The 11,449-nt window shown below is 44.1% G+C and overlaps 1 protein-coding gene across 4 annotated transcripts in view; it reads left to right on the forward strand.

The window, feature by feature from the left end:
• Positions 1-11,449, forward strand: part of FAT1 (FAT atypical cadherin 1) — a 143,041-nt gene that overhangs the window by 18,669 nt on the left and 112,923 nt on the right. For all 4 annotated transcript variants that reach the window (XM_049631770.1, XM_049631771.1, XM_049631769.1 and 1 more), the window contains one exon: positions 5,069-8,345. In XM_049631770.1, coding sequence (XP_049487727.1) covers positions 5,087-8,345 — 3,259 coding nt within the window. In that variant the 5' untranslated portion in view covers positions 5,069-5,086. The remainder of the gene's footprint in view (positions 1-5,068; positions 8,346-11,449) is intronic.

An 11,449-nucleotide genomic window follows, 5' to 3' on the forward strand; every position in this document is an offset into this window, starting at 1 on the left:
CCCCCTCCCTCCCTATTGATTTTAGAGACCATTAAACATTTAATAAACACTATTTTTAAAAAACAGGAGTCATTTACATTTCATACTGGCTTTTTGGTGACTTTTTTCTTTGAAACTGTGGTTATCTTCCCTGCAGTTGAAACATCTTCAAAAATACTTTAAAAATGTGACACTATTCAAACTGAACATTAAGCTCTGAATTTCAGTAATAAGTTCAACTCTAGTGAGTGCTCTCACTGCTGCTGATACAAAATGGGAGAATGTGGGAGGGCACGCCGAGGGAGAACACAGAGTTCTTCAGGTGAATATTTTTGTGTGTGTTTATCATCACAGGTGGCATTGATGCTGTTTACTTTTTGCCTGTTGCATGGCGGGCTGAAGGCATGTTAAGATTTGGGACCTCTAAGTAATAGATGTACAACATTTAGGGGATTTTATGCATGTGTAATGCTGTGTCCCACCTAGTCCTATCATGGAAGCATATGCAACATTTCTGAATCTTCAGCTTTAGATCTAAATATTTGAATTTATGCAGTTTTGTTCTTAGCACTGGGGCTGTGTTCGGTTTTGTGATGAAGGGGCAGTCACGGTAATTGACTTAGAACACTCTATGTGAAGGTCTCCCTAATGAAGAAATATGAGCACGTTAATATCTGATTTCTACTAGAAAAATTATTTTTCTCTCTTATTTATGGATTTCCAGAAATCTATACTAAAGATATTTTAGCTTCGGACCTGAGGCCCTTTCCTCTACAGGCTGCACTAAGTAAACATTCTTGGTTTTCACTTTGCAAAATGCATAGAAGAAAGCCTAAACTACAATGAGTTGAAGTAGTATGATCACCTTCTAAATATCAAAGTGTAGCCTCTGGCTAAAATCGTTTCTGGAGTTTAATTTTCATAAGCATGAACTCTAGGTAATGTACTTTTCAGTAGAAATGGTATTAGTATCTTTTTTTTTTCCTTCCTCAGCTTTGCTGTTTGTTTTGCACAGGGGAACAGCCACCACTTTTTTGATCACGCATTTTGTAGCAGAACCTGAGTCCACGGTTCTAGGTTCCTTTACTAAAGGTTAATACCTCCTAAAAAGTGAATTGTTTTCTTTCTTTTTTTTAAATATTTGAGAGAGCAGGAGAGAGAGAGAGAGCAAGAGTGAGGCGGGGGAGGGGCAGAGAGAGACAGGGAGGGAGAATCTCAAGCAGGTTCCATGCCGTCCGGTGCAGAGCCTGGTGTGGGACTCGATCTCACGACCTGTGAGATCATGACCAAAGCCAAAATCAAGTTGGATGCTTAACCGACTGAGCCACCCAGGCGCCCCATGGATTTTTTTTGTTGTCTGATGTAAAAAGTTGCCCTTACTCATTGATCCTAATCACAGTGGCATTCTGTTAGCCAGGTTTGCAGAGTAAATTCCGGGTTTTGAACGGTTTCTGTTGAGGGTGGTCCAGCAGGGGTAGTCCGGCTTTGAGCTGTCCCTGAGAAGATCCGCTGGCGGCGTGGGTTCAGGAAGGTGAGCAGGCGTGGGGAATGCAGCTGTGAGAGCAGGGTGGCAGCCGAGATGCGGTGGGGAGGGAACTGTTGCAGTAATGTGATGTGTTGGCCTTTTCCTCGTGCCGGGTTGGGGGGCGAGGGCGTGTCCGGGGCCGGCCAGCAGTGTGTGCAGCTGCGCGGTAGCAGCCAGTGTGTATGCGTCATTGCCAAGTTCTAATGTGAGGCTTCAGATGTTCAGAAAGATTGACGGACCCATCCTGTTTTTATAACACCACTGTTTCTTGCTTCTGCGTCAGTGACTGACTGCTGTCCCGTCTCATGTTCTCCTCTTCTGTCCTCCACATTTTGGGGCGTGGGTCATCAGGGCTCTGTGCTTGGTTTTCTTTTCCTCTCTACCTGTGCTCTCTCCCTGGATGATCTCAGTCAGTTTTGTGGTTGAAATAGCATGCTCTGTATATTCAGGCAACTCTCAAATTTGTGTCTCCAGGCTGGACCTCTCCCACACGTCAGCCTGCCCCTTCAGAATCATTATTTGGGTAACAGTGGGCATTTTCACCTTAACTTTCCAAAACAACTCATATAATTCCCTAGGTCCTGTTCCTCTCTAGTTTGTTAGTTGTGACAAGTGCACCATAATAATGGGAGAGATTACCAACAGGAGAGACCGTCTTCATAACTTTTCTGTAAATCTAAAATGATTCTAAAGGTTAAAATTTATATATAAAAAAAAACTCCCTTACTGCTCTCCCCTCATCTGTGCCCCAGCCACAGTGGTCTCTGTTTTTGTGACTAATGCCTCTCTACTGGACGTGATTTTGAGCCCCAGGGAACACTGGCAAAGTCTGGAAACTTTTTGTTTGTTTGTTTTTTTGGTGGGAGAGTGTGGAGTGAGTTGGAGGAGATACAACAGGCTTTGAGTGGGTGGAGAGCAGGATAACACCGAACATCCTAAGATGCACTCTGGGCCTTTTGAATCTTATTTATGTATTATGTATGTGTGTATTTATTTTAGAGAAAGTAGGGGGGAGAGGCAGAGAGAGAACAAGAAGGAGGATCCAAAGCAGGCTCTATGCTCACAGCAGAGACCCCAATGTGGGGCTGGAACCCACGAACCTTCAGATCATGACCTGAGCGGAAATCAAGAGTCGGACGCTTAACCCACTGAGCCGCCCGGGTGCCCCTTGGGCCTTTTGAATTTAGTTCTGTCTTTCCCTTCAGGTTCCCGACCAGTCTCCTGCCCTTCTTTATTTGTCTTTTTAGTGCCTCATCATCAGCATGGGATACACTCTTTGCTTGTTTCTCACCAGGAAATATGTCTTCCATGAGGATTTGTTGCTGCTTTGGCTCACTTTTGTATCCCCAGCATCTAGAACGATTCCTAGCACATAGCATTAAATATTCGTTGAATGAAGTCAAATAATTGATGAAGGGAGTGAGTGAGTGGAACAGATGGCCTGCACCTGTGCTAAAATATTCAGCTAGAGTCGTGGAAATAAAGCATGAACATTCACCTAGCTGCCTGTTCTCCACAAATTACCACTGTTGACAGTTGACTTTTTTTTTTTTTGATCCAGAATTTTTCCATTTTTCAGCATATTCATATACTGTGCACACAATTCATCCCCCCCCCCCGCCCCCGCCTTTTTTTTACACACATACATGGGATCAGTTTAATTTTTCCATTTAACATATCTGGACATCTCTAGGTACCACCATTCAGAGTGGCGGCTTATTCTTTTTAGTGGCTGCATAATACTTTATGTGTAGAATTAAGCAATAATATTTTAATTGTTTACAATAGAATCCCGGCATAATACTTTGTTGTAAAGTGGATAGCAGTAACAAGTCTTCTGGGATGAAGCACTGTGCTTGCTTCTTTCACATGAGCTTTTTAAGTGTTACTGAAAGCATTTTCTCTCTCTCTATATTGCTCTTAGTTCGTAAATGCCTCAGGATCTGGAAATAGTCTTTGGTTCACGTACCCTCCACAGTCTGTCCTGAACTAGGCTCCCCATACCTGTAGGTTGAACTGAAGTTTTCCCTGGTTTAGAGAACGTTCCTGCATCATTATGTCATTCAGATTTCCCTGAATATTAGAACTGTTGACCACATGAAGAGATTGTTTTGTGAGGAAACTGTTTTCTTATTTTGAAGTGATCATCGTTCTCCGGGAGGCTGGATGTCTGTATGGTCTCCTGACTTTATCGCTGAGGAGATGGCATGAGAGCGAAGGCACATGTCAGGGGGCCCGCCTGGAATGTGATTGAGCATCCGTTAAGCCTTGTGTGAAGGAGGGCTTTTCTTTTTTCCCTAATGTAATGAAATGACTGACGGCGTGCGGTGAAGATACTGTGAATGCTGCCTCGCGAATTCCCGCCGGCTCTTCAACCAGCCCTCCAGTCTGCTGCTGCTTTCACCTTTGGGTGGGGCTCCCGTTCTGGGAGCACTTGTTTGAGGGTGCAGTGCTGTCCTCTCTGGAGAGTGCTGGGGTGTTTTGTGAGGCTGCGTTGATTTGCAAGGTGAATTTGTTGGCATTCAGCGGAACGGTGGGTTTGAAAATAATTGTCTTGCTCCTCCGGAAGGCCAGCCCGCAGGACTGCCTACCTTCCGCGTGCTAAAGGGAACCCTTTCTCAAATGCCCCCTTGCCTTCCCGTTTCCCCTCTGACCTTCTCCGCGGGGCCGACCACCTTGCTGCGTTCATGGGGCCCTCTCTGTGTGTCAGCCTGGATGCTCTAGCTGTGTGTGTGTGTGTGTGTGTGTCTTGTGTTTGGTTGTGAACACTGGTTGTTGACTGCAGTGGTGATAAAACATTGATGTGGTTGGTAAGATTCGCTTTGCTGTTTGACATCAGGCTGCTGGTTTCCCATTTGTAAATGGACTCTTTGACTCCTGTTGGTTTAGAAGTGACCTCAGTATCAAAATGATATAATGATTTTATAAGTATTTTAATACCTTTAAATAGTTACATAATGCTAAATGAGACAGTAAACCCTTATGTTTTGGAGGGAGTCAACTAAATTATTCCTAGAAAGAAATAATTTCTGGATCACTTTTGAGATGAGGTTATAGAATGTCATTAGGGGAGGTCCTATGAAACCACCTTTCAGGTTGGGTCTTGTCTGAATCAGTTCTTCAAAGCTTCCTGTGCTTGGGATACTGTGGCAGCATGAAATTTGTGAGCTTTTGGGCATTTCATCTGTTGTGTATAAATAAACCTAGACAATGTTCGTTATCTCCCTTTGTCACAGTTGGTTCCATTTGCCTTGAAGAATCAAGTAGAACAATTCAACTTTGGTGTTACATGTAGCTGGCGGGAGTCTTTGATCTGAAGCTCCTTACGATTCTTGAGTCCTCAAAGTACAAGAAAAAGATTGTTCCTTAGTAATTCTAGACATGTTAGAGGTATTGATACTTGGACAACGGAAAAAAATCTAAAAACTATGGCACATATTTGTATTTCATACATATGTACAATACTTCATTAAAATGCAAAGTCTAAAACTCCCGAAACAAGTTTACGTGCCGCCTTGTTTATTTCTTCGAGGTCACGATTCTTCTTTCTTTCCTGTGTTTTAGATTCCTGAGGGTTAAGCGATGGGGAGACCTGTGGCCTTGCTCCTGCTCCTGCTCCTCCAGCGTTTTGGAGACGGTGACGGAAGCCAAACCCCTGAGCAGAGTCCTCTCCAGTTTACGCATTTCCAGTACAATGTCACTGTGCACGAAAACTCTGCAGCTAAAACCTACGTGGGCCATCCTGTAAAGATGGGTATTTACCTTACAAATCCACTGTGGGAGTTAAGGTACAGAATTATCTCCGGGGACAACGAAAACCTTTTCAAAGCTGAAGAGTATGTCCTTGGAGACTTTTGCTTCTTAAGAATAAGGACCAAAGGAGGAAATACAGCTATTCTTAATAGGGAAGTAAAAGACCATTACACATTGATAGTCAAAGCAGTTGAAAAAAATACTAATGCTGAAGCCCGAGCCAAGGTCAGGGTGCAAGTGCTGGATACAAATGACTTGAGACCGCTGTTCTCCCCCACCTCGTACAGTGTTTCGTTACCTGAAAACACAGCCATAAGGACCAGTATTGCCAGAGTCAGCGCCACAGATGCAGACATAGGAACCAACGGAGAGTTTTACTACAGTTTCAAAGATCGAACAGATGTGTTCGCTATTCACCCGACCAGCGGTGCCATAGTTCTAACTGGTAGGCTCGATTACGCAGAGACCAAGCTCTATGAGATGGAGATTCTTGCTGTGGACCGTGGGATGAAATTGTATGGTAGCAGCGGTATCAGCAGCATGGCTAAGCTGACGGTTCACGTGGAACAGGCCAACGGATGTGCTCCTGTGATCACGGCGGTGACGCTGTCTCCATCAGAACTGGACAAGGACCCAACATATGCAATCGTAACGGTGGACGACTGTGATCAGGGGCCCAATGGGGAAATAGCTTCTTTAAGCATTGTGGCAGGTGACCTCCTTCAACAGTTTAGAACAGTGAGGTCCTCTCCAGGGAGTAAAGAATATAAAGTCAAGGCAGTTGGTGGCATTGATTGGGACAGTCATCCTTTCGGCTACAATCTGACACTACAGGCTAAAGATAAAGGAACCCCTCCCCAGTTCTCTTCTGTGAAAGTAATTCATGTGACTTCTCCGCAGTTCAAAGCTGGGCCAGTCAAGTTTGAAAAGGATGTTTATAGAGCAGAAATCGGTGAGTTTGCTCCTTCCAATACCCCTGTGGTCATGGTGAAAGCCACGCCTAGTTATTCTCATTTGAGGTATGTTTTCAAAAGTACCCCTGGGAAAGCTAAATTCAGTTTAAATCCCAACACTGGTCTCATTTCCATTTTGGAGCCAGTTAAAAGACAGCAGGCATCCCATTTTGAACTTGAAGTAACAACAAGTGACAGGAGAGCCTCGACCAGAGTGTTGGTTAAAGTCTTAGGTGCAAACAGCAATCCCCCCGAGTTTACCCAGACTGCTTACAAAGCATCTTTCGATGAGAACGTGCCCGTTGGTACGACGGTCCTGAGCGTGAGTGCTGTGGACCCCGATGAGGGGGAGAACGGCTATGTGACTTACAGTATTGCCAATTTAAACCACGTGCCCTTCGTCATTAACCATTTCACTGGTGCCGTGAGTACTTCAGAAAACCTGGACTATGAGCTGATGCCTCGGGTTTATACTCTGAGGATTCGAGCGTCAGACTGGGGCTTGCCATACCGCCGGGAAGTTGAAGTCCTCGCCACGGTGACCCTCAATAACTTGAATGACAACACACCCTTGTTTGAGAAAATCAATTGTGAAGGAACTATCCCCAGGGATCTAGGTGTGGGGGAGCAAATAACTACTGTTTCTGCGATTGATGCTGACGAACTTCAGTTGGTCCGATACCAGATTGAAGCTGGAAACGAACTAGATTTGTTCAGCCTAAACCCCAGCTCTGGGGTGTTGTCCCTAAAGCAGTCGCTACTGGATGGCTTAGGGACCAAGGTGTCATTTCACAGCCTGAGAATCACGGCCACAGATGGAGAGAATTTTGCCACACCGTTATACATCAACATGACTGTGGCTGCTAGTCGCAAGCCAGTACACTTGCAGTGCGAAGAGACGGGCGTCGCCAAAATGCTGGCGGAAAAACTCCTGCAGGCAAATAAGTTACACAGTCAGGGAGAGGTCGAGGACATTTTCTTTGATTCCCACTCTGTCAATGCGCACGCGCCACAGTTCAGAAGTACTCTCCCCACTGGTGTTGAGGTAAAGGAAAACCATCCAGTGGGTGCCAGCATAGTTTTCATGAATGCTACTGACCTGGACACTGGCTTCAATGGAAAACTGGTCTATGCCATTTCTGGAGGAAACGAGGACAGTTGCTTTGTAATTGACATGGAAACTGGAATGCTGAAGATTTTATCTCCGCTTGACCGTGAAACGACAGACCAGTACACCCTGAACATTACAGCATCTGACCTTGGTATACCACAGAAGGCCGCTTGGCGTCTTGTAGACATCAGGGTTCTGGATGCCAATGATAATCCCCCGGAGTTTTTACAGGAGAGCTACTTTGTGGAAGTGAGCGAAGACAAAGAGATAGATAGTGAAATCATCCAGGTTGAAGCCACAGATAAAGATTTAGGGCCGAATGGACATGTGACCTACTCTATTCTCACAGACACAGATAAATTCTCCATTGACAGCGTGACTGGAGTTGTTAAAATTGTGTCCCCTTTGGATCGCGAAGTACAGCATGTGCATTACTTAAAGATTGAAGCCAGGGATCAAGCCAGAGAAGAACCCCAGTTGCTTTCCACTGTTCTTTTGAAAGTATCATTAGAGGATGTTAATGACAACCCACCTAGGTTCATTCCACCTAATTACCGTGTGAAAGTTCGCGAAGACCTTCCAGAAGGAACCATAATCATGTGGTTGGAGGCCTATGATCCCGATTTAGGTCAGTCTAGCCAAGTGAGATACAGTCTGCTGGACCACGGAGAAGGACACTTTGATGTGGATAAACTCAGCGGAGCGGTCAGAATTGTCCAGCATTTGGACTTTGAGAAGAAGCAAGTGTACAATCTCACCGTGAGGGCCAAAGACAAAGGGAAGCCGGTTTCTCTGTCTTCCACTTGCTATGTTGAAGTTGAGGTCATTGATGTGAATGAGAACTTACACCCACCAGTGTTTTCCAGCTTTGTGGAGAAGGGGGTAGTGAAAGAAGATGTCCCTATTGGTTCCTCAGTAATGACAGTATCTGCTCACGATGAGGACACAGGAAGAGACGGGGAGATCCGCTATTCCATAAGAGATGGTTCTGGTGTTGGTGTTTTCAAAATAGACGAAGAGACAGGTAAATACATTATTATTCTTCTGGTTTGATCTCCCCTCCCATCTGTCCCAAAGTAATGATCTGCCCTGCGCTGGCTCCTGTACAGTTCCCTGTTGGCCTCTGTCAGGGCTCCACACAGAAGTGCACGTGCATGCTTTCTGCCCTCTTAGAAGCATCCCTGTGTGTAGTTAAGTCGTGAGTATGGAACCGAAGGAACTTGAAGGACCTGGTGTACAATGAGTAAGGAAACGGGAGAAAGTTGGAATCATTACCGTTGATCCTGATCTTTAAGTTTGTGCTCTGCATTATCAGAAGCGTCACTGTGGTTTTGCTGTAACTTTGAGAAACTGTTCCAGAGCTGTTCAAGCTAGTCTTTTTGCACACTTAGAACCGCCACCGCCCACTGTCTAGCATGCTTTTCAGAGATGATTGCACACCTGCAGAATTGTGCAGTGCACAGAGAGAACACACTGCTAAAGCTTCCGCGATGTGGTCTGCTTTCCTTAGTACCTCTTCCAAGTTTTGTTTGAGAGGCAGACAGACGTAGGGAAGTACAATGTTGAATTGTAGGGACTTGGCTCTTCGAGTTGTTAATTGGGTGATCTTGGACGAGTTAATTATCTTATCGAAACTGACTTCATCTATACGATGGGGACGCTCAAAAAGGCTGCAAGATTTATGTGAGGATAAAGTGAAATAACATGGGAAGGCTGCCGAGCGCGTGTTAGTCTGTTAATGTCTTCGAAATGGTAAGGAGGCTTTGTTAGCATACCCTTTCACCTGGAATAAGAGCCTAAAACCAGAACATCCGGGACGGCCGACTGATGCTACGGTCTGTTGCTTTGCACTTTGTGCCTATCTCTAATTTAGCTGCTCTTCTCGGGTATTACAGTTTGATGTCAGTCTCCCCTGATGGAGTGTGAGCCTTTGTATTAGTTTGCCAAGGGCCAGCGTAGCAAAGGACACAGACTGGGTGGTTTCAGCCACAGACATTGATGTTTTCACAATTCTGGAGTCTAGAAGTCGAGTTTGGAGGTGTTGGCAATGGTAGGTTTTTTCTGAGTCCTTTCTCCTTGGCTTGTAGATGGTTGTCTTCTCCCTGTGTCTTCACCATCTTCTCTGTGTATGTCTGTGTCCTACTCTCTTTTTATAAGGACATTAGTCATATTGGATTAGGGATCACCCTAATGGCCTCTATTTATTTCCAAGTCGGTCACATTCTGAAGTACTGGGGGTTAGGGCTGCAGTGCATGAATTTTAGGGGACACAATTCAGCCAAAAACCACCTTTCAGGACAGGCTTTTATTTAGCTCATGCATTTTCTGTCCTCAGCCCCAGCAAGAAGTACTAGGCGTATAGAAGCTGCTCATTAAATGCGAAGAGAACGAACGAGCAAACGAATGATTATTTTGATGAGTGTCACATTAAAATGAATGAATGTCCCGCTTCCTGAGAACGGTAGTGGAAATAGAAGGAAACTGGGTAATCACAGGGTTAGATGAACTGCCATAGATGGGAGCTCAGTTCGTTTGTTGATCCCATTGATGTGTCCTTTATGAATATATCCATTCTAAAAAAAGGTGTTTTTCTTATTACACTGAAATTTTAAGTTTATCTTTAAAATGCTACAAGTAAATTATTTAATACCCACCCCACTAAGCATGCCTACATCTAATATAAGAAACACAATCATTATCCTAGAAAAAGTTATTTTAGAAGCCATCATATTTTTAATGTACTTTTGTTTTTTCAAGGGATTCTTTTTGTAATGAGTTGTAGACCATTAGCATGTGTTGGGTGTATCCATTCCTCTAAAATGCCAGATTTTAATTTTTTAATTTTGAAATTTTTTGTTAGTTTCTAGATTTTAGAAAAAATTTTAATTTATTTTTTAATTCCGGTATAATTAAAGGATAAAATACCAGATTTTTGTTTTTATTTTTACATCATGCCGCCATTTAGAATCTTTAATCCAATTTCATCAAAGATTACCAGCCACAAGCCGTGATTAGTTCTCTAGAAACAACTTTGCTTTCTGTGTGCAAATCAGTGTCAATGAAATAAAAACTGAAACCATATACTGAGCAAAGAACTCTATTAACCTTGTTTCAAACTTTATTCTCAGTCTTCTTCAGCTTAATTAGCTGCACAGAATGAATTGTGTCTAAGCAAAAATGGAAAAGAGCTGCGGTGTCCCAGGGGCTGGGGGCTTAAAAATATTAGAGATCTAGGTTTTGTCAGACCCATGAACAACATTTTAAAAAGCAGTCGTGGGGCGCCTGGGTGGCTCAGTCGGTTAAGCGGTCGACTTCGGCTCAGGTCATGATCTCGCGGTCCGTGAGTTCGAGCCCCGCGTCGGCTCTGTGCTGACAGCTCAGAGCCTGGAGCCTGTTTCAGATTCTGTATCTCCCTCTCTCTGACCCTCCCCCATTCATGCTTTGTCTCTCTCTGTCTCAAAAATAAATAAACGTTAAAAAAAAAATAAAAAAAATAAATTAATATTTCTTCCTCACCAAGGAGCAGAACAGCTCCTTAGCTAAAAGCTGACAAGAAAAAAGTCTGCCCTCTGTTCTGTCTGCTCATGGGCCTTTTGTCAGGTCTCCAACTCTCAAAGTCCCTCTCGTCCTCCACCTTCAAAGAAGTGCTATATTTTCAAACAGGACAGGAAAAAATTAAGCTGTGTTTCTAAGGATGCAGCTTTAGTAAGAGGAGTAGAAAAAAACTTGTCTTTAGGCAAATATTCCTTATTTCTTTCTGCAATGTGCTCTACCATAGATTTGTCTGTCCTTGCCTTTTATAGCCAACTGTGTGGTAACATTACCGCGGGAGTCTCTGGGAAAAGGGCCAAGGGTCCAGCAGCTTGCATTAGGCCCAAGGCCTGTAGTCAACCCAAAGGAAAGGAGCCCTTGTCACACACCTAGTGCCTAATTTTCCAGAACTCCACATAGGGATGTGAGGCTAAAGTCCACGTGTAGTGAAATGTAGCATTTATCTGGCTTTTGTCCATCTCTCTCCAGAACCAGTGGAGGGCAGCAGGGGCCAACTGAGGGCTTGGAGATGTAGTAAACTCAAGTATGTATCTAAAACATTGCCTCTTCTTTGATAATAGTATTCAGGTTTTGTTT

The sequence above is a fragment of the Panthera uncia genome, chromosome B1 (assembly GCF_023721935.1).
Source record: "Panthera uncia isolate 11264 chromosome B1, Puncia_PCG_1.0, whole genome shotgun sequence".
Classification (NCBI taxonomy): Eukaryota; Metazoa; Chordata; class Mammalia; order Carnivora; family Felidae; genus Panthera; species Panthera uncia.